At 36.4% G+C, this 22008-nt stretch overlaps 1 protein-coding gene across 1 annotated transcript; it reads left to right on the forward strand.

Moving 5' to 3' along the window:
* The first annotated feature begins 1072 nt into the window (after positions 1 to 1072).
* Positions 1073 to 20894, forward strand: LOC113777639 (ABC transporter D family member 1). The gene is made up of 28 exons (XM_027322794.1): positions 1073 to 1141; positions 1407 to 1477; positions 4231 to 4359; positions 4543 to 4737; positions 7017 to 7299; positions 7887 to 8111; positions 8565 to 8762; positions 8917 to 9371; positions 10023 to 10158; positions 10241 to 10319; positions 11620 to 11858; positions 11983 to 12287; positions 12373 to 12484; positions 12572 to 12727; positions 13781 to 13880; positions 14036 to 14144; positions 14974 to 15064; positions 15861 to 15985; positions 16063 to 16212; positions 16308 to 16380; positions 17217 to 17397; positions 17483 to 17641; positions 18211 to 18372; positions 18459 to 18689; positions 19530 to 19690; positions 19813 to 19865; positions 19951 to 20029; positions 20338 to 20894. The coding sequence occupies exons 4-28, from the start codon at positions 4676 to 4678 to the stop codon at positions 20422 to 20424; spliced, it is 4011 nt and encodes a 1336-aa protein (XP_027178595.1). The 5' UTR covers positions 1073 to 1141; positions 1407 to 1477; positions 4231 to 4359; positions 4543 to 4675; the 3' UTR covers positions 20425 to 20894.
* The last annotated feature ends 1114 nt before the right edge of the window (positions 20895 to 22008 follow it).

Here is a 22008-nt window from a genome sequence, read left to right on the forward strand (position 1 = left end):
TTAAGAAATATTTTGTTATTAGCCTTTGTGGAATAAGCAATCAAGGTACTTATTATAACCATTGTTTTTGAGTGTGAGGGGAAGCCTAATCATGGAGGTCTTTGATGTAAATCGCCTATAATTTGTCAAAAATAATTAATCCAAATTCATCACATAACTTGTCAACTATCATGATATTTACACCGTAATTTGGAGTTGTTGAAAATATTAACAAAAGGGGTTGAAAAATCAACTACTAAGTTAAAATTTGGCAAACAAGTTTTTCCAATTATCAGTCACAAAAAGGACAGATATATGTCAAAATTAAAGGAGTACTTTGAAGTAGCAAAATTAAAATGACGGTCCTGCCTTTGCACCACTTTTCAATATGGCATCTAAATTTACAAAAATTTATCAATATCATCAATTAGTAACACAAATCTTTTATTTTGGTAGTGAAAAAACTAGCATTCATCACAAATAAACCTTATACTAGAAAAGAGAGATGACTTAAAATCTGTACATCTCATAAGTGTTCAATTTCTCCCTCATTCCATTATGCAAATGTACCCTACAAATATTTGACCTAATCAATCTTAACAGATTATAATAATTAAACATTTAGAACAAATCCAAAACATTCAGAATAAATCTTATTTTACCATTATCAGTTAGAATAAGTGTACTAAATATTCAACGCTAAAAAAAAATTACTCAGCATTAGCGTGGTTAAATCTTTATTATTACTATTAGTGTTTTATCATATTTTCAGAGTCTTCTCCATTATCAAATCCGGGATTCAAATCCTTTATCCGACTGCTCGCCGAGTTTCGAGTAGGAAAGGTGCAGAGAGGAATGGAGAGTTTAAAGGTAAAAAAAAAAAATAAAATTTGCTGATTAAATTGAAATGACGAGGAAAATGCTAAATGTTTACTTTTCAAAGTTGAACTTTAAGAAAAGTCAAATCATAAGATGAACGAATATGACACGTGCTGCTAGTATATTGTCTAATCTCTCCCCCCAAGATTAATTAAATCTTTACCGAATTCGTCATTTCCTTCTTCTCATCAAATATCTGCACCGTCTTGACGAGTAGCCTAGCTGCCTTCATTCTCGACTTGCCCCACATTTTTCTTGGGAAGTTTGTTTATATTTTATTCCGGTACTCTTTCTTTCTTCCTTCTCTCCTTCTACCGGTTCAAATCACACGATTTTGATTCATGATTTTAATAAACAAACTAAAATAAAATATTCTTGCAGAGTCAATTATATTATTATCATTATTACTTAGAATTAACTATAGTATGAAGATTATGAAAACCGGAATATGAGATTCTAGGGCTCAACTGTTCCTCCTTGGACTCTAATTTTAACTCTTGGCAGATCTTCAATTCACTTTCTTGCCTGATTGGAATTTTTCCTGGCAGCTTATATGATTATTGATTACTCTTCCTCAGCTGAAACGCAGTCGTTTCCAAGCTTCTTCATTGATCATCAGGTTAGCTGAATTTCTTGCTCCTTCATCTGTTTGTATGTGTTTATTTATGCCTCTAGTTAAATACAGTAATAATTGCTGCTTAGAAAACTCAAGAAATTTAAGAAAAGTGAGTTTTTTTTCCCTTTTCCTTGGTTGTGGATTTTTTTGTGGGTGATTTCTGTTTTTTTTTTTTTTTTTGCTTGGTGAAAGACATTTATATACTGATTTACGGGAATAATTGAAGAGAAATCTGGGTTGGAGTTTAGTTAAATTTTGGATTAGGCGATTGAAATTTCAGGTTTTTAGTTTTGAAACGAGCTCTTTTAAGGTAGATAATATGAGGACAGGATCGTTATAGGATTACATGATGCATTTTTTGGATCCGTGAATTTGATTACTTTTGTCATTTATGAATAATTTATGTTTTTTTTGTGAATTTGATTAATTTGTTTTAATTGTTCGTAGCAAGGCATGGAAGTGGTTTGAGAAGCTTACTGGTTAATTCATTATTTTTATTTTTGTTTACTTTCATTACTATTGGCCACATGGAATGGGAGGTTTAAGGAAAAATATGGGCCCAGCATAAATTATGATCACCACTCAAAATTCAGATAGAACTTGGCGAATAGGTACTTTATGTCACGAATTTTGTAGTAAAGTTCCCTTTTGTCGTGGCGTCCAGCGGCCTTCTGAGAATGGAGGAATTATTTATTATTAAGTTTCATTTTATTGAGGGGATGCATATTTATTGCGCCTCGTGGACTTTCTTGTTATGTTTTCCGACAGTTATGCCAAATGTTTTGTGCTTTCAAGAATTTAATACGTTAGAAGCTCGTGGGAATTGCAGGCAGTGTATCTTTGATTCCGTTTTTGTTTTTGCCTTTTGGGTTTTTGATTAGTCATCTTATCGACTGATGTGTATGTTCAAGATTCTAATACTTCTACAGTTGTTCTTCCCTTTTCCTAGTCAAGCATAGTGGTACTTTTCTGCCCTTTGTGATGCTAAAATAGGAGTACTTTTCACAGATGTATGGAATTATTTAGCAAGTGTAAATTAGGAATATTAACTTGGCAAACATAAATTGTGTCCATGGAAATTTTTAGGTCCAAGCAAGATGTGTTAACGTGTGAAGAAGGTTACACGTAGGTTCACTTTCTGAGGCTTTCAATTGCCAGCGCCTTATCATGCATCTTGTTAGGTCTTCTTTTTCCTTGATATTTTCTTCTGGGTGAGATTACTCAAAGTTCTTGTTGTAGTGCCAATAAAAATGGTTATATCTCCTAAAAAATCCTGATAGAGTTTGTCTTGTCTATGAATTTTCAGGTATTCCTGTCCTTTCTGTTGTTTCTTCTCCAACAGAAGAGTGTATGATTCAGTGGGTTTCTTCCTTTTTATCCGTTAGTTGCTCCTGGAACTGAATAGGTGGTAGTTGTTGTCAGATCATGTCGATTAGCAGTATAGCGTCCACCTAGCTTACCTGGTTATGAAGTATTGACATGACGCATCTAATTTTTATGGAGATATGTACCTGCTAATCATGCTGTGTTCATCCCTGTATGTTGAGGTTCACTGTTCTATGCTTTTCAGCCTCTACCAAATACAGGGGTTCTTGTAGATTTCAGAATAAAAGTCAAATTTCGTGAAATACGAGCTTAGCCCGCAACTTGTGTTCTAGGGTAAATTAATCAGCTGGGATATGTAAATATCCTGCCTCATTTTTTGTCCGTTTCCCATTACCACTTTAATAAGAGAATCGGCGTAATCTTGCCTGCTGACTCTCTCAAATGGTGATTGAGGAATTCTGTTCTATTCTTGTCTCTCATGAGAAAGCTGAGCAGTTCTTCTGTCATAAACTCTATTTTTCAGAATTTGGTAGCACTAACTATCTAGGGCATATTTCAGGTTTCGATATGAAACCTAGGCATCTTTGGGATTCCAATATTGTATGTCTGGAGCCTGCCTCATCTCTATTGACCCTAATTTGTCAAGGCACCAGGAAAGGAAAGAAAAAGATACTAGCACAAAAACAAAAAGGAAAGAGAAGTGAAAAAAGTAGTGTCTGTATATCTGTTTGGATTGGATATGGAAGGAAAAGAAAGGAAACCTAACTATGTTGTTTGGAAAAAGGACAGATAGGAAAGGAAAGGAATTAATACTATAGGCTAATCAGCAAAATGGTTACACATACCTTCATTTCTGTCCACTCTTGAACAGGAATGAAACTTGAGTAATGGTGTAATCTTATCCCTTGCTTTCACTCCTCAAAAATCATTCCAAGCACAAAAAGTTTATCCCTCTTTTTCCTTTCCATTCCTTTCCTCCTATTCTTTCAAAACAGATGGTGCCTAAATCTACAAATATTGTCTCGTGAAACATGTAAGATTATTGTAGAACATTGCATTGCCGATTAAACTTTTCTTGCAAGATATTCCTTCTTTCTTCTAAATGGTCGTGTATTGGGTGAAGAAGAAACCAGATGTTGAATTTAGTTTTGCTGCTTAGTTCGCCTGGCTCATTTTTTCAGATTTTAAATTCCAATTAACTGAATTGGTTGGGTGAGGTTTTTGTTGAACTTGTTTTCACAAATTAGCGTCACTTTGGATTTTCTGAGAGCAAATTAATCAGATAAACTTGGTGTACCATCTATATTCTGTTCCCTTGAAGTGTACGTTGGCATTGCTGTCTGTTCTCAGTTTCTCTTTTGATTTATGCCAGCTATCAAAATATTTCAAAATGATAATTAGAGAGTTCTAATGCTGTATTGCTTTTGCAGAGTTTATATTGAGGACAGCTTTTAGACATTTATGATAGAGGGTAGCCAGTTTAATGCTCGAAATTAAGAAGAATACACTTTAATCTCTAAAGCTGATGGAGCACAGCTAGCATCATTGGCCTCTGAAAGGTAGGTATTAGCACTATTATGCACGCAACATTTACTTGCAGAACCCGTCATCTGGGAGTCCTGTTATTAGAGTATCAGCTGATGTATTTCTTTGCTGTCAGTATCGATTCTTTTGGCCAGTATGTTTGTTCCCTTGAATTACTGACTTCAACTTTTGACATATTTTTATTGCTCTTTTTGCAGGTCCAGACTACTCACATGAGTTCGTATTGTGCAGATTTTGATCAATTTTGTTTGCTTTAATTCCTCAAGGCATCAACATATTGCTATTCCCTGCTGCTGAAATTTGTAGTTGAGGAACGTCTATTTCTAAATCATGCCATCTCTTCAGCTTTTACAGTTAACTGAGCATGGCAGAGGCCTATTGGCCTCAAGAAGGTATGGAATATGGTGCTATTCCATTTTTAGTGCACAGAACTCTTATTCAATGTTGACTGGTTGTGATCCTGGTAGCGAATGTGTGAATGAAGAGCTTTGCTTTGTTCTAAGTCTTCAAAAGTTGGTTCTGTATTCATCATTGTTCCTTTAATTTCCTGATTAGTACATCTTTTAGTAGACTTTGACTGATAGAGGTGTAAGCCTGGTACCGATTGGCATACCACTTGGTAATGTTACATGTTTATTTACAACTTTACTCTTGAGGCCCAAAATATAAGAATTTTATGTGTTTGTTTTTTGAGCTTTGGCTAAAACTAGTTTGACTTTGGTCGTGAGACATGAAGATCTGCGCATAATTTGTGTTTCTGCAGATTCAATCTGCCGCTGGTTAGCTTTGCTCCATAACTGCGTCATCAATTTAGTGAACAATCTGAAGTTAATTACTTGCGTATTCTGTTAATAGTTCATGTCATCTTCTGTGCTTTGATTGTAAACTAGCTACCCAAAAAAATCATTTAGTAAAAAGCACAGACCTAGAGTTTCAATTTCCATTTAAATCCTTATACATGGTTGTCTTGAAACTTGGCATGATGGGAGAGGATTACGGTTTGCCAGATGTAAATTTGCATCCAGGAATTGGTTATTCTAGAATCTGGCTACATGCATAATGAGCAAAGATGCATTAGGATATGCATGTTGTAGATAGGTTGATTGTAGCTTGAGAATGTCAGAGACCTCTTCAAGAGGTACAAGAAATTGAGAAGTGAGAGGAGTAGTGGAATGAAGGTGCTAACGCTTCTTGTTGACAATCAAACGAGCAGATTGGGATGGTCCTTTGCAGTGATGGAGGAGTTTGCTCAAGTATAAGGTGCTATAGTTTTGAAATGAATATGTCATTTAAAATCCTGGATAAATTTATGAGTATACACTAAGTGCCTACTGATCATTTTTAAAAATATAAAAAGCTTGTGGATGTATAAGTTTTAAACTGCAGCCCACATTTCTTTCCCCTGGAGTAATGATTTATAAGCTGTATATTCAGATATTGGTCTATTAAAGTTGAACTTGGGTATATTCACAGCTAAAAGACTGGCTCTGTATTGACAATTGAAACTTTTTCCCAAGGTTTTGACCTTTATACTCGCCACTGGTAGCGCAATTTTTAGTGGGTCTTCTTTGAGTAGCTTTCTTTTAAAGAAAACTTGAACGGTGCGTCTTAACGATTGTCTAATAGAACCATTGCTTGCTGCACCTTTGTTTAAGGTGAAATGTTTGAAAGTATATTCCTACCAAAGAGGGTTAAAGAATTAAAATGGGTCTTCCAGTACACAAGAAATTGGAAGATAACTCTCTTTCTGTCAATTGTGAATACGTTATCCTCCCTCTCCCATCTTACTGTAAAGGAAGAAGGTCTTGGCACTCGAGCAACCCTATATAAAAACAAAATTTAGTGCTTGAAAGGGCGCAAAAGCAACTTGATAGACACAACAGTTTGAAGATGCTTCCATGAGTAATTTTGCCCTCAAATGCTGCTAGTGCATATATCAGATGCAATGTCAAATAAAGTATTTAAAGGTCCGAAAGGGAAGTCTTTATTGTACCATTGACTACCTTCAGAGATGATTTTTACATAGTTTAACTCGTACAATCCCTGAGTGTTGTGCATTGTCTCATAAAGATGATGGCCACATCTGGATTGAAGCTCTTTATAAAAATAATAAGCAATTCCTAGTTTAACTTTTCATATTATAACTGGTGGTCACATACTTTTTTGACCAGTTTCTAGCAATTCTTTGTTATAATCTGATTCTTCTGTTGTTTTGAGGTTTCTACACCAGTCTATTGTTTCTGATTCTTTCCATGTGAGCCAAACTGCACCGTTTCTTCTGTACTTTTGTTGGTTGCATGCTTCATGGTTATTTTCTTAAGCAGTGGTGTGTTGGGTTCAGTGAGAATCCAATGTCGATTCTGGCTGTTGTTTCTGATGAACTAATTTTTCTTAATATTATTTATTAGTTTGTGAGAAGTGGAAATGGGATCAGAATTATGACATATTGGTAAAACTTCTTAGATTTTAGGAACATGGCAAATGGTTAGCGTGGTTATTAACTTAAGCTGTGTACTGAGATGTTTCCTGGAGTTAACCTACTACAGACTTTGTAACTCCTAAGCAATACCTCTGTTGATGCAGTCTTCGCTTTACTGGTTTGCTCATTCATTTTGCAGATTTAACCTTTTTGGCTCTTCATAACTTTAACATTTTTGGCATCTTCTTACAGGAAATCTCTACTGGTTGCAGCTGGTATTGTTGCCGCTGGTGGGACTGCTGCCGCATACATGCACTGGCGAAGCACTACTAAACAGCATAGTTCTTTGGGTCATTACGATGTACTGACTAACAGCGAAGTTCAATCAGAGAAAAAGGATGGGAAATCTAGTGTTGTGAAAAAGAGTAGGCAAAAGAAAGGAGGATTGAGGTCACTCCATGTGCTAGCTAGAATCCTTTTATCCCGCATGGGACAAGCGGGTGCAAGGGATCTTTTTGCATTGGTGACCACAGTGGTGAGCTTTTCATTTTGACTATATCAATGTATCATTATTTCATCACTGGGCATTTTCAATATATTTTTTCTTCCCAGCAATAAATTATTTTCTTCCTACTTTTGACCATGCTATTGTTATTGTTTCTGGGTGGATCACTGTTGGCATTTCTGGGAGTTGTTCTTCTACTGAGGGACAGTATATAACTATGTATAGTAATATGTTTTCCAAATACAAAACATAATATGTGTGTTTGTATAGGCATGCAGACACATCTATGTGTTTGTCTGTCTGTGGTGTAATTGAGTTGCTTGTATATGTATTAGCAACATCCTGTTCCAGCAAATACACTCACATCTATGTATTTGTGGGGCTGTGTTGTAATTAGGTTGCATTTATTTACATTATCAACATCTGTTCCCTCTCTGATAGAAAAACTGTATATTGGAACTTTTATGAACTTTTAATTGGATCTTTAAGAACGTGTAACTTTTTACCCGAGTGACTATTTCCAATTTTTGCTGTTGGCTCTTTTAAGTTAGGGCTTCTAGAAGCAGAGATAAAGGTGCATGCGGTTTTAACATCAGTTATGCTTCGATTTATTTCAGGTCTTACGAACTGCTGCAAGTAACAGATTGGCAAGAGTGCAAGGATTCCTATTTCGTGCTGCTTTTCTTCGACGTGTACCAACATTTTTCCGTCTTATTTTTGAAAATGTCTTGCTATGTTTCCTTCAGTCAACTTTGCATTCTACCTCAAAGTACATAACAGGGACCTTAAGTTTGCGGTTCAGAAAGATACTGACAAAGCTCATCCATGATCAATATTTTCAGGTGGGCTTAGTTCTGTTGACAGATCATTTTAAAGTAACCACCCTCCATAAACTATCTGTCATCTGATGTTTTGTTTACTTCTCACCAAAAAAAAAAAAAAGTGTGCACTTTTGTCTTTCTTACATGATCTGTTTAGATACTTGAGTGTCTTGTTAGAAAAAGTTGTTGATGCAGCCATATGTAGGATGGTAGCAGTATTTGCATATATTAAAGAATCAGGGAATCACATTTTGCTTCTGCTTTATCTTTCTCTTTTTATTTGCTTGCAATCCCATCAGGTTCTATCTGAAACCTTCAAACCAGCTAAAGGAGATGGAGTTATATCTTTTACTGAATCAAGAAGACTGCAATGGAGCAGTTCTTCCCTGTTAATTTCTTAATCTCTACATTCCTGTTTATAAGTTTCTTAGGTTGATTTCTTTGCTGCTTACTGTGATTGTTGGTGGGTTTCAGGATATGGTATACTACAAGATATCCCATGTTGATGGTCGGATAAGTAACCCTGAACAAAGAATTGCTAGTGATGTTCCAAGGTTCTGCTCAGAGTTGAGTGACCTTGTACAGGAGGATCTCATTGCTGTTACTGATGGTCTACTTTATGCTTGGCGATTGTGCTCATATGCTAGCCCAAAATACATCTTCTGGATACTGGTAATTGTCATGTTTAGACTCTTTTTGCTTGTATAATTTGATCATGCCTTTGCTGCTAAAGCCATTTCGTAGCTCATCTGCTTGTGTTCTTTCACATCAGTCTCGTAGTTATCACCAAAGTGGAGAAGTTTACTGTTTCTGTGCTACTTTCCAGGCTTATGTCTTGGGTGCAGGAGCGATGATACGAAACTTTTCGCCTGCATTTGGGAAACTAATGTCCAAAGAACAACAATTGGAAGGGGAGTATAGGCAGCTGCATTCACGATTGAGGACACATGCCGAAAGCATTGCATTTTATGGTGGTGAAAATAGAGAAGATTCTCATATTCAACAGAAGTTTAAGAATCTGGTTCGCCATATGAGTGTGGTCCTTCATGATCATTGGTGGTTTGGCATGATTCAGGACTTCTTATTGAAGTATCTTGGTGCTACTGTTGCTGTTATCCTGATTATTGAGCCCTTCTTTTCGGGAAAACTAAGACCTGACTCTTCAACTTTAGGTCGTGCAGAGATGTTAAGTAATCTAAGATATCATACAAGTGTCATAATATCACTGTTCCAGTCCCTTGGCACTCTTTCCATAAGTTCAAGAAGGTTGAACCGTTTAAGGTATAAAACGAATTGTTTTTGATGTTTTGTTGAAATTTTGTAAGGTAGGCGTCATTTTCACAAAATTCAAAAAAGAGCCATGTTTTATAGGCCTACTGCTACGTTTGGGTACACAGGACTGTAGATTGCATGGGGCCTAAGTTTTTTGCATTTTTGCTATGCTTAGTTGGGAATCTTTATAACTAAAACAGCTCTCAAACTTGCTTTTTGTACAAAAGTTCTTACATAATAAATTCAAGATGAGCTCATAGCCCTTCTATCCTTGACAGTGCCATTTGTTGACCTATGGTAGACTCGTAGTAATAGAAGAACAATCACTACATTAGTTGCAATAAAAGCAAAAAAAGAAACAAGGGGGAAATGGGGACAAAATGATGCTGCATTGGTTGCCATGCACCTGCAACATTTGTAATTGGAATTTGATGATGGTGTCGTAGTTATGTTGAAGAGCACAATAAGCTAGTTGTAATAGTACAATATTCTGCATTTTAGTCTAGAAGGGGAAACTGGGAGGAACTGAATGTGGTAGTGTTGTCATGGACATGAAACTTTTGCATTATTTACTTGGTGTGGTTTTAGCTTGTGCTTTTGGTGTTTGGAAATCATGGAAAAAAGAAATCATGTACTGAGTAGCTCCTCTAATTTTTGCAGTGGGTATGCAGATCGCATTTATGAACTGATGGCTATATCTAGAGAACTTGGTCCACGTGATGTATCTTCTTCACAAACAAATGGGACCAAGAATTATGTTAGTGAAGCAAATTATATTGAGTTTGACAATGTCAAGGTAATTTTGGTACATATATACTTTTTTTTGGGTGCTTTGGAATCATATTTTCTATGTCCTCAAGCATCGTAAAAACTTACAGGTTGTTACTCCAACGGGTAATGTGTTGGTGGAGGACTTGTCTCTAAGGGTTGAAACAGGATCTAATCTTTTGATAACAGGTACTTGTGATGAAACTGTTTTATTTTGTTTCAAGTGCCTGTTGGACTTCCTCTTATTGTGTTCTTTAAGCATAGTGTAGTTGGCTAATGTTTCAAATGGTACAAAGAATAGGACTCCTTGGCTTTAAATGTTTTATCTTTTTGTTGTCCCACTTCTAGATGGTAGAGGCAATATGCATTTGTTCTGTTAGAGTTTTGTTTAGGCATCACTGTTGCTTTTCGCTTCACTTATTTTACTAGATGTTAATCAGGTTTTATGTCTCCTTTGATCGTTGTAGTTCAATTTATTTTTAGGAGTAATTTAATGTTTTAAACTTGATTTGTGATGTCTGCATTTGAATGCATATATAATTATCTATATTTCAGTCTGATTCAAGTTAAAATCTAGTCAATGCATGCTGATACGTCCTTTTTGTTTCATATGAATTTATACTGAGGTCCTCCTTACACTTGGTATCAGAAAGCTTGGTTTAGGGCCCTTAAAATGTGCCTTCCTGCTGGGGTCCTAGAGAGCGTTGCTGAGGTCCAGCAAAGACTGCATTCTTGATTGTTCTTTTAATTTGTAGTGAAAGGTTGTTGGCTGCTTGATTACCCAGTACATCGCCTAGCCATTGTAGTCTCAATCACTCTCCATAAACATTGAAAAACTGCTGGTTCAAAATCTATTCTTTCTGTAACAAGTATAATTAAAAGCAAGGTTAGGTATCTCTGTCTCCCAGTCAGAATGCTTGAATAGTCCTGGAATTTTTTGCCAATGAATTGGTCTTTTAGAGCTCACTTGATAGTGGATTTTCTTTATTTGTATCACTCAAACGATAGCTTTTATATAATTTGTACATTCATATACTCGAAATCAGTTCAGCATTTGGAATTTTGGGCTAATGGTTTTCTATATGTTGGTGAGTTACTAACTTATGTGGATCCCTTCTTGCTCTGCTACTTGGTCGTCATTTCATGCAACTTCTGAGAAGTTGCATTTCTGACTTCTGAATGTTACCCTTTAGAGTCTGCTTATATTTTGACTTTTACACACTGTTATTCTACATGAATGACCTCTCGAATTATATCTTTTCTATAGTTTGTACTTCTATACTTTCCGAATCAGTTAATAGGTGGATATTTGAGTTGATGATAATCTCTTTGGTAGCCACTTTCTATGTTATATACGGATCCCTTCTTCCTCTGCTACTTAGTTGTGATATCATGCCTTCTTAGAAAATTTGCATTTTGGGATTCTTAATGCTACCATTTGGAGCTGCTTATGTTTGAAATTTATAACTCCTAATTGTTTTACATGAAGGACCAAATGGTAGTGGCAAGAGCTCACTTTTCCGAGTTTTAGGAGGCCTCTGGCCGCTAGTGTCAGGACATATTGTTAAACCTGGAGTTGGTTCTGATCTTAATAAAGAAATCTTCTATGTGCCACAACGACCATACACAGCTGTCGGAACTTTACGAGACCAGTTAATCTATCCTCTTACTACAGACCAAGAGGTTGAAACTCTGACACGTGATGGAATGGTTGATCTACTGAAAAATGTAAGAGTTTGTTTAAACCATGCGTGAGGTGATCTTCTGTAAGGTTATTTAATCATCTGATAATTGTTGATTTGAAGAATTTTATTTGGGTTTTGATCAAGTGCAATCTTTCTTCATTCTTCAGGTTGATCTTGAATATCTGTTGGATAGATACCCGCCTGAGAAAGAGGTAAACTGGGGTGATGAATTATCTCTAGGGGAGCAACAAAGGTTGGGAATGGCTAGACTCTTTTACCATAAACCCAAATTTGCTATTCTTGATGAGTGTACCAGTGCTGTGACAACTGATATGGAAGAACGCTTCTGTGCTAAAGTTCAAGACATGGGAACGTCGTGTATAACAATATCACATCGTCCTGCACTGGTTGCATTCCATGATGTAGTCTTGTCTTTGGATGGTGAAGGAGGCTGGAGCGTTCACTATAAGAGGTAGCAAAGTTGACAAATATTTCTCCATGCAAGGTTTTGGTTTGTTTCTAGAATTTTGCTTATCGGTGTTAAATGAATTCTACAGGGCAGATTCTCCAGCTCTTGCTGAATCTGAGTTCAATAAGCAGAAGCACTCTGAAACAGACCGCCAAAGTGATGCAATGACAGTTCAACGTGCTTTTGCCAACAAAAGAAAGGTCTTTGAGTTTTAGCCTCTTGTATGTTATTATTTACTGGTCTGAGTTTTAATTTATACCATGTTAACTTCCTTTTTTTCTTTTTAGGATTCAGCATTTTCGGATTCAAAGTCTCAATCATATTTTCCTGAGCTGTTAGCAGCATCTCCAATTGAGGATAAGTGCCCACTCCCTCTCTTTCCGCAACTGCAAATTGTTCCTACAGCATTGCCTCGTAGAGTAGCTGCTATGTCTAAAGTTCTGGTGAGTGAAGCTTCTTTGCCTGCCATGAAAAAGTATCATGTGCTACTTTGTTATTGGAATATGTCTTCACTTTTTATTTTTTCTTGTGATTCGGGGGAGGGGTGTGGTGAATTTGCTCTCTTGCAGTTTCTTAACGTGTTGAAATACCTATCGTTTTCATGGAAATGGACTGCATTTGGTTAGAAAAGTTTTGCTGTGATGATTGGTAGCCTGATATGCTTGCCTTGTATTAGTTACTACAGTTTGTTATTAGCCTGATATGTAGGCTTTAGATTAGTTGCTATAACTTACTTTAAACACATTTTCTATCCTAAAAGTGCGGGAGAGAGCGACATTTAGTTAGTTTCCAAAGGCGTTGACTTGGAGGTTTGGATTCTACAAGTGCTCTGCGCATGTGGCATCAAAATTGGCTTCTAACACCATTTGACATGGATGAGCATGTTAATGTGGAAAAAACAATGATGTACTGAGAAGTTGTGTAACTGATAGCTATTGATTATTCCCGGCTCAGATACATGAAAGAGCAGATTAGCGAGTTTGGTGGGATGTGGATGCCCATATTTTATGCTGTTAAAATATTAAATTTGCTGTGTGTATTCTTTTGAAAGAAGCTCTTGAAACTGCAAACATGATTTGAAATTGGTCAGGATTTATTTAATAGCTAAGCTGGAAAGCTTGCTTTAAAATGACTGAATCTCTGTGGCTTGTCATTTAATGACGGACTAGGATCCTAGCCCCTAAAAGACCTGTAAAATAAAAACAAAAACAAAAAATTTGAAAGTAAAATGTTTAAATTGGTTTAGGTAATGCTCTACTATTCTAATTTCATATTTTCTGCTTTTGCAAGTGGTTCTTATGACCTCCTGATGGTTATAATGAACTTGCTGGAAAACATGGTAGCATGTTTTTCCCTGACATCAACGAGGAGTTTTTCTTTGCATTCACTCTTCCTATATGTATATTCATTGTTATCCTACAAATGAATATATTTTCTCTAATTGCTTTCACTGACCAGCTTGTTTTTCATCTTTCTATAATTTTTCCCTGGTGTAGGTTCCCACGTTGCTTGATAAACAGGGGATACAGCTTCTTGCAGTTGCTGTGCTTGTGGTATCTAGAACTTGGATTTCTGATCGCATTGCCTCTTTGAATGGTTATTATTTCCTTTTTTGGTTCTATTTAGCTGCATCACATCTCCTGTTGCTACTTTGCTATGTTTGTTTCTGTGTCTTCTGTTTTTGTGTTATTGCACCAATAAAAGGGGAGACTAGGACATGTTGCTTAACTTTGAGAAACCGTTATTTACAGGGACAACTGTTAAGTATGTGTTGGAGCAAGATAAGGCATCCTTCATTCGGTTGATTGGTGTCAGCATCCTCCAAAGTGCAGCATCTTCTTTTATTGCACCATCTCTAAGGTATCTTTACGTCCTTTATGGGCTTCTAATCACATGGTGCAATTGCTATTTTTCTTCTTAGTTAAGAAAAACTGGATAATTTCATGGTAAATTTTGAACTTACAGTCGGTGACAAGGCAATCTTGGATTTTTTTTTTGGGGGTCAAATAAAACATAAAGAGGCTTGGTACTCTTGACTAGTTTTCTTTTGGTGGGCAGTAGTTCTACCTGCTTGTTTGGTGCTCGGTATAGGTTAATGTTGATACTATTGTTGCAATTCATGTTTGGTTTTCTCTTAATAGCTTGAGAGGGTGGGGGAGCTCTTTAATTTTTATTTCGAAGAAATCCTTCTGGAAATGCTTAGGATTAATGGACCCTTCTTTTAATAGGTACAAGAAAGGATATGCAGGCACTATTAACTTTCAGTCTTTAAATATGCTTCCCATTTTCTTTAATTCTTTGTCATCTGTGCAAAATGGTTGTAAGAACCTATTTAGTTAAGCCACATAGTACAAACATTAGTACTGCTGCGGTAGAGGAAGAGAAATACAAATGCCATGCTCAATAGTGTACTGTTCTAGTAAGTGGACTACTCTCTGAGTTCACATTTTGCATTAGGAGAAATCTGTAATTTTTTTTTAAATTATCAGAAGAGTCCACTGAATAATTTGATCTGGCAAGCCATCCTTTTTGCTGTTCACTTGGGACCCTTTGAAAGGATAAATATTGCAGTGTCTAAACTTTTATGCTATATTTTTTGGTCATTTTGTAAAGAGTTCTAGAAGATAACTATTTTATCAATAGCTTTAAAGAGGTAATGGCCTTCCTGAATTGTGTCTTTTGTCTATAGGCACTTGACGTCAATGCTGGCTCTTGGGTGGAGAATACGCTTGACCAAGCATTTGTTAAAGAATTACTTGAGGAAGAATGCATATTATAAGGTAACGAAGTTAACTTTATCAGTTTCATTTGAGCCAATCAACACTTAGAATTATCTAACATATTTCCAGCATCTACTGATGTCCTTTTGGGACTTGGAGGTTTTATCCAACCATATTCTGTTCTTTCGCCATTAAACTTTCGGTAAATAGCCAAAACTTCAAGTTTCAGTGCTCAAAACTTTGAAGTTGCTGGCATTTTGATTCTGTCCCTTTCATCTGTTTGATTTGCCATTATGACATATCTCACAGATTTCCTTTGCTATCAAAATGATGTGTTCTTCTTTTAGTTGTATCTGAGTGAAGTTCGTACGGGGTGCTTCTTTTAATCGGTAACATGTTTACGGGATTGAGCCATCTTGAGTTTGAACACAACAACTCACTCATCAGTATGTGGCATAATGGTCTCATTTCTGCAAGTCTACTCAATCCTGTCTATCTCTATTTCTATAACTTTGAATGGGCCAGGGTGAGCAATTATGACATCATGGCCTGTAATCATTGATGATATTTGACTTAGACATGATGGTTGGATGGATTTTAGTTTGGTATCAACCTTTTTACTGCCTGCAATTATTCTGTTATGCTCAAGAAACAATATTTCATTTCAGTAGATCTTTTACAAAGTCAAGGTTTTATCTAGCTGTTGAAGGTTCTGATCTTCCTTTTCTCGTGTGGTTCTAGTCTCTACCCTGTCATGCATCATAGATCTTGGGATAATATAGCTTGCTTCTGTCTTATTGTTCAGAAGTTTGATGCTCCATAAGTGGGTGAAAATGACTCAAAAGAAACTTTGCAGGTGTTTCACATGTCCTGCAAGAACATTGATGCAGATCAAAGATTAACACAAGATCTAGAGAAATTAACGACTGACCTGTCTGGCTTAGTTACTGGCATGGTAAAGCCTACTGTCGACATTTTGTGGTAAGTACATGCAAGGCATTGTACTTTATTAATGAAATGTTCCTGCAAGAACTTGATGAATTAAAGAAATGTTTCAGGTTCACGTGGAGAATGAAGCTATTAACTGGTAGAAGAGGAGTTGCTATTCTATATGCTTATATGTTATTGGGTTTGGGTTTCCTAAGGATTGTGACTCCTGATTTTGGTGACCTGGCAAGTAAAGAGCAACAGTTGGAAGGAACCTTCAGGTCACTCGATGACTTATTTTCTGCTTTCACATACATGTCTCTCATAAATTAGCTTTAATTGTGAGTTGTATTATAATTTTGAATTTGTTCATTAGGTTCATGCATGAGAGACTTCGTACACATGCTGAATCTGTTGCTTTCTTTGGGGGTGGTGCTCGAGAAAAGGAGGTAATTGCTTTGTTTGATATTATATCAGACATTTTTCTGGAGTTCAGTGTGTGGTTTCAACGTAGTTAAATTATATGTAAATTCTCCTCTTACCAACTTATGTTTGGGTGAGAATATGGAATCCCTGATGCATGAGTTGCCTTTGCAAATTTAGCTGATCACTTAATTTTTCATTAATATGAATGCAGTTTCCTTCATTTATTCCTGTAAAAGATCTGATGCTAAGAGGGAAGAACTGGTTAAAAGTTTAAATTTCCCTGGTGCCCTATGAGAGTTGGTCATTGTGTGATGTGAATCCTAGTATGATGAATATTGTGCTTGAAGGGTATCTAATTGAGAGAACTTTTTGTCTATATTACAGAGTGGTACCTGAAGACTTTCTCTTTCTTACACGGGACATTTCTTTTGTGATATCCTGTTTCTCTTGTAAACTGTTATCTTTCAAAACATCTTATCCATCTTGCTATTATAAACTTTAATTGTTAGCTTTTTTGACCTCTTTACCACCTTGTTTGGCCTCCTTCGACTTCTTTTTGTCAAAGTTTCATCCTTTGTGAAGCACCGTGGCTAGAGAAGCTATATGTAGGCTTGGAGATAGCTAGCGAATCTTATTGACTTGGGGTCCTTTAAGAAATACTCAAGTTGGTTTAAATATTTCAATTTTGCCTCCTATTATCATTTTTTTTGCTAATTTTCAAGGTACTTGCAAAGCTTTTTATCAGAGTTGTTTGTTGTTTGTTCCACAATGTGCTCCTGCCTGATGTGCTTGCTGCGTTCTTTCATGGACACAGTAGCCTAGCCTCTGCTGATCCTTAAATGTCCCTTGTCCTCCTCAGATGGTTGAATCGAGATTCAGGGAACTTCTTTACCATTCAGCATTGCTTCTTAGGAAGAAATGGCTGTTTGGTGTACTGGATGACTTTATTACAAAGCAACTTCCACATAATGTGACTTGGGGATTAAGCCTGTTGTACGCTCTGGAACACAAGGGTGACCGAGCCTTGACTGCGACCCAAGGTGATAATATTTTGGTGATACCCTTGAAATCCTATAATTAGATATATAGGAGGAATTTTGATATAATATCATATGTATTTTACAGGAGAGTTGGCACATGCATTGCGGTTCTTAGCGTCAGTTGTGTCTCAGAGCTTTTTAGCTTTTGGTGACATTCTTGAGCTTCATAGAAAGTTCCTTGAGCTTTCTGGTGGCATCAATCGAATATTTGAGCTGGAAAAGCTTTTAGATACTGCTCAAGACGGTGTGTGTTTATTCTTTTTGTCAGCTTTCATGATCTTGGCATCATCTTGCTCATAGTGCAGCAGTTGAAATAAGAACATGTGGTGCAAACTATTTGAAAATTTTTCATGATTGTTCTCAAATGTGTAGTGATTTTCATTTGTTCTATCTTGCTAGAGTCGTTCGTTTGTTTAATTTTGCCAGTTGATAATATTAAATGCCACCTAGCCTTTTCTACCCTGAATAATATTTAAGCAAGTTAGTTACCTCAAAAAATGGAAAAAATCTTTTAGCTCTGAGTATGTAAATGACATATGAGTAGATGAATTATTTGGCATTACTTTGTTACATGCATGTCTTGAAAACAGATGTCCCTTGCTGTTTAAGTCTGAAACATAGTCTGAAACATCAGGCTATTATCCACTGAGGGACTTCCATGAGATGGCTGTTAGCATTTAGTGGCAGGTTTATGAGCCAGTTGTCAAATCCAAGTGCTTAGCATTGGTCGATTTTTGTATTATTCTATTTCTGCTGTCTCTGGGTTATGTAAAGGATTATCGATGTTTTATGACAAAGTCGGTCTTCATGCAGAGGAATCTTTTTCGAGCTCTTCATTGCCATCTCTAGAGACAGAACCTCTGTCAGATGATATCATTTCTTTCTCCGGGGTAGATATAATTACTCCAGCACAAAAAGTGATGGCTAGGCAGTTGAACTGTGACATTGTGGCGGGCAAAAGCCTTCTTGTTACTGGTTGGTGGATTGCTCTATTGTGATTGCATCTGGATGTATATACCAAGAAGGTTTTTTTCACTTGCTGTCTCTTAAAATTTTTGAAGGTCCAAATGGAAGTGGGAAAAGTTCCGTCTTCAGAGTTCTTCGAGGTCTTTGGCCGGTTGTTAGTGGAAAGCTGGTTAAACCAACTCAACAGGTCAACTCTAGATCTGGTTGCAGTATCTTCTATGTTCCTCAGCGCCCATATACATGCTTGGGAACCCTAAGAGATCAAATCATATATCCTCTATCACAAGAGGAGGCAGAAAGAAGGGTTTTATACTCAATAGATAAAGGTGATTGAATGAGTTATTGAACTACACATTAGTAGCTTATCTTTTTGGCTTGTATTCTGTATGATTGGTAGTGATAGTTAACAGAGGTCACTATGCCATGCCTGCCACCCAACCTGCAATTTTAGGTTGGATTTCTTCTGCTTCTTTGGTGGTAAAAGTTTTCAGAAACCAGCTATACATTTGTAGTCTGACAGTCCTATCCAAATGTGATACTCAGAAATTAACTTTGGCTGTGGGGAACAAATTAGGAATGTGTCAAAGGTATTGTTATGGTATCATATATTTCATGATAGTAAGTTCAATGTGTATAAAAGTGCTAGTTAAAGCTAGATTAGCAGAAAATAATTGGGGCCAGCTTTTGTAGAGGCTGTCATATCATTGAATTCTAACTGTTTTATCAAATAGTAAAAAATCCATACTTGTGAGGTGGGTTGAGAAAATTTTATTTGAAAGGATAAGTAGGAGGATAATTAGTGTTGCTTAGTGTTACTAATTATGTTGGCTACTACAATCTTATTTTTGAGTATATTTTGTAAATTCTTAAACTAAGATCAGGAAGACCAATCTGTGGTTAGATATGGGGTTGGCATAACTAGTTAAATTTTAATTGATTAGGCTTGAGGTTTTTGTCAGAAGGAGACGGATGGGCTTCATTTAATATGCTTGTGGATACTCGAAATTAAGAGCTGATAGCATGCATACCTCCTTCCTGTAAATCCTTCCCAGATGTTGTATACTAAGTCTCAAGTCACTTCTATCCATCATTCTCCTAAAGTCATCAGCTTCATTCTTACGTGCTGCATTCTTGCTTCTTGATAACATAGTTATTTTGAATGCCAGGTCAAAAGCTTGTGGGAACTGCTAAAATTTTGGATGAACATTTAAAATCTATACTCGAAAACATTAAACTAGTCTATCTTCTGGAAAGGGAAGGTGGCTGGGATGCTAACCAGAATTGGGAAGACATCTTATCCCTCGGTGAACAGCAGAGATTGGGCATGGTGAGCTGAAACAGGGACTAATCCATAATTAATAACGTTCACTAAGCCCGCTTTTGATTCGTCTATCTGTACTTGTTTTTGGGTTATTGCTTTGTTTTTGACATTGCTTTTTCTGTTACAAGGCACGCTTATTTTTTCACAAGCCACAATTTGGAATACTTGACGAGTGCACCAAGTAAGCTGAAAGAATTTGTTATATTCTTTTCTTGTGACAAAGAAACTTGTGATCATCTCATAGTAATTTTCTGTGCAAATTACAGTGCTACAAGTGTTGACGTTGAAGAGCATCTTTATAGGCTTGCAAATGAAATGGGAATCACAGTTGTTACATCATCACAGGTGAGTAGTGGTTATTCTTTTCTTTTCCTCGCTCAATGAAGAGTGGATAAACAGAAAATCCCCAAGGATCTAAAGTTACCCAAATGGAACAGGCTAAGACTAAGAAATGGTATTAGCTTGTTGAAGAAGTTAAAGTAGGGTTGCAGCATAAGCCTTTAACTATGATAATTAGAATTCCGCTTTAATAACTTTCATTGGAAATATGTTGATCTTGCTTTTGGATGACATCTTTTTATTTCTCCTTTTAAGCTTCATTTTTATCCTTTCCTTTTGATTACTCTTTCATGTACTCTGCTCTGTGCTGGCAGCGACCTGCATTGATACAATTCCATTCGCGGGAATTACGTTTGATTGATGGTGAGGGCAAGTGGGAGCTTCGTTCCATTGAGCAATGAGAGAACGTTGCTTTCTGTCATTGCCCTTTGCTGGTTCCGATTAAATGCTGTAAATGGACGTGGCCAGTGAGGTTGGTACAAGTTCATAATGCTTCCACTAGGTTGGTAAATTTTCTACAACATGGTGATGATGCGAAAGGTGCACATGAAGATAATAGGTACTCCTATCAGATTCGTTCGAGGCAAAATAGGTTTTTTAAAGGGCACACTTATTATTAGTTGATATCGAGTTTAGAAAACTAGGTTTAGAATTATACAAGCATTTCATTATTAATTGTAACATAGAAGAATTATGCATAGGCTTTACTACTTGCTATGATTGGTCTATCATTTGGTTGTAAAAATTTGACGACTAATCATTTTGATGAGCCCCTATCAATATAAGTAATGGGGAAGATAGGTGTCATCTATTTGCCAATTTCTTTTAATTTTTCATTTTAGCTATGAAATACTTTAGTTTTCGATTGTTACCATTGGTCTCGAGTCGTGAACCTCAGTTATCTTCTTGTATTTTGGTTGCAAGGCTTGAAAAGTGTTCCAGATTGAGCCTGATTGAAGGAACTAGGCTACTTTTCTTAGTTAAATAAGTAGCCACCAGGCACACTCATCTACGTGGATATTACAGACATGCACACGCACAGTTCTACAGCTGTTGCATATTTTAGATCTCTAGACAGATTGTTTGTCTTGAATTTCTTTGGGTTGTTGATCGACTCAATCTCTTGCATGCATCTCTTACTTTATTAGTATCTTTTCCTTGGAAGGATCTGCCTGTGAGATAGCAGGGATGGAAATGGTTTAGCAATTAGGTACTTTAAATTGTAAGCAAGATAAAAGGTTTGTACGGGAAGGAATCTGAGATTTAGTTAGATTGTACCTGGGCTTCCTTTAGTCTAAGGTCATTGTTATCTGAGATGAGTATTGGTAAGTGATGCTGCTAGTTTTTGTTATCTGGCTCCGTATTTAATGGATAAGATTGATTCTTTTTTCTAGGTGAGGCTCGCTCCATTGGCATCATTTGCCAATCTTACATAGTTAATTTGTTATACTTTATGTAAGTCCTCTCGCTATCACTGATAAGCAGTTGAGCACTTTGAAAAAAGCGTTTGTTTCCTTCCAACTTGTTGATCACTTGAAATCGAACAATATTCTATCGTGTAAAGGGTAAATAAAGAATGAAGCCTTTTGATGTCCTGTGGGTTCTTGTGCTGTAAAGCCAAATCTCAGTGAACGAGCTTGTTGGGATCCTTATCTAGTAGATATGCACTGATCTATATTCTAATACGCTGCTTTTTGTCCCTGACCGTGTCAATCCTATTACCTCTCTTTTTTTTGTTCTTAACAGTTAACACTACGTTGTTAAGCACAATGTTTTTGCCTTTATGCGATCTTGTGCCTTGCTCTAGTTCCTTGTTTTCCTTGGTAAGCTACTGCAAATTTTATTTATAGTACAGTAGTTCTAGAGAAGAAATTAGTTACACATTATACATATTCAGCTTTCCTTCCGGATTCTCTTCTTTCCTTGGCAATTATGAGCTTTTCATCTTCAAAGGAGGAAATAATGCTTGCATGGACTTGGAAGAA

This window comes from Coffea eugenioides, chromosome 7, assembly GCF_003713205.1.
Source record: "Coffea eugenioides isolate CCC68of chromosome 7, Ceug_1.0, whole genome shotgun sequence".
Taxonomy (NCBI): domain Eukaryota; kingdom Viridiplantae; phylum Streptophyta; class Magnoliopsida; order Gentianales; family Rubiaceae; genus Coffea; species Coffea eugenioides.

Bases quoted from the DNA above. Each gene is read 5' to 3' on its own strand.
- LOC113777639 (XM_027322794.1), top strand. From the start codon at position 4,676: ATGCCATCTCTTCAGCTTTTACAGTTAACTGAGCATGGCAGAGGCCTA. The intron at 11,859-11,982 runs GTAAGAGTTTGT...TTCATTCTTCAG, and splicing joins TGGTTGATCTACTGAAAAAT to GTTGATCTTGAATATCTGTT. The intron at 15,986-16,062 runs GTAAGTACATGC...GAAATGTTTCAG, and splicing joins CCTACTGTCGACATTTTGTG to GTTCACGTGGAGAATGAAGC.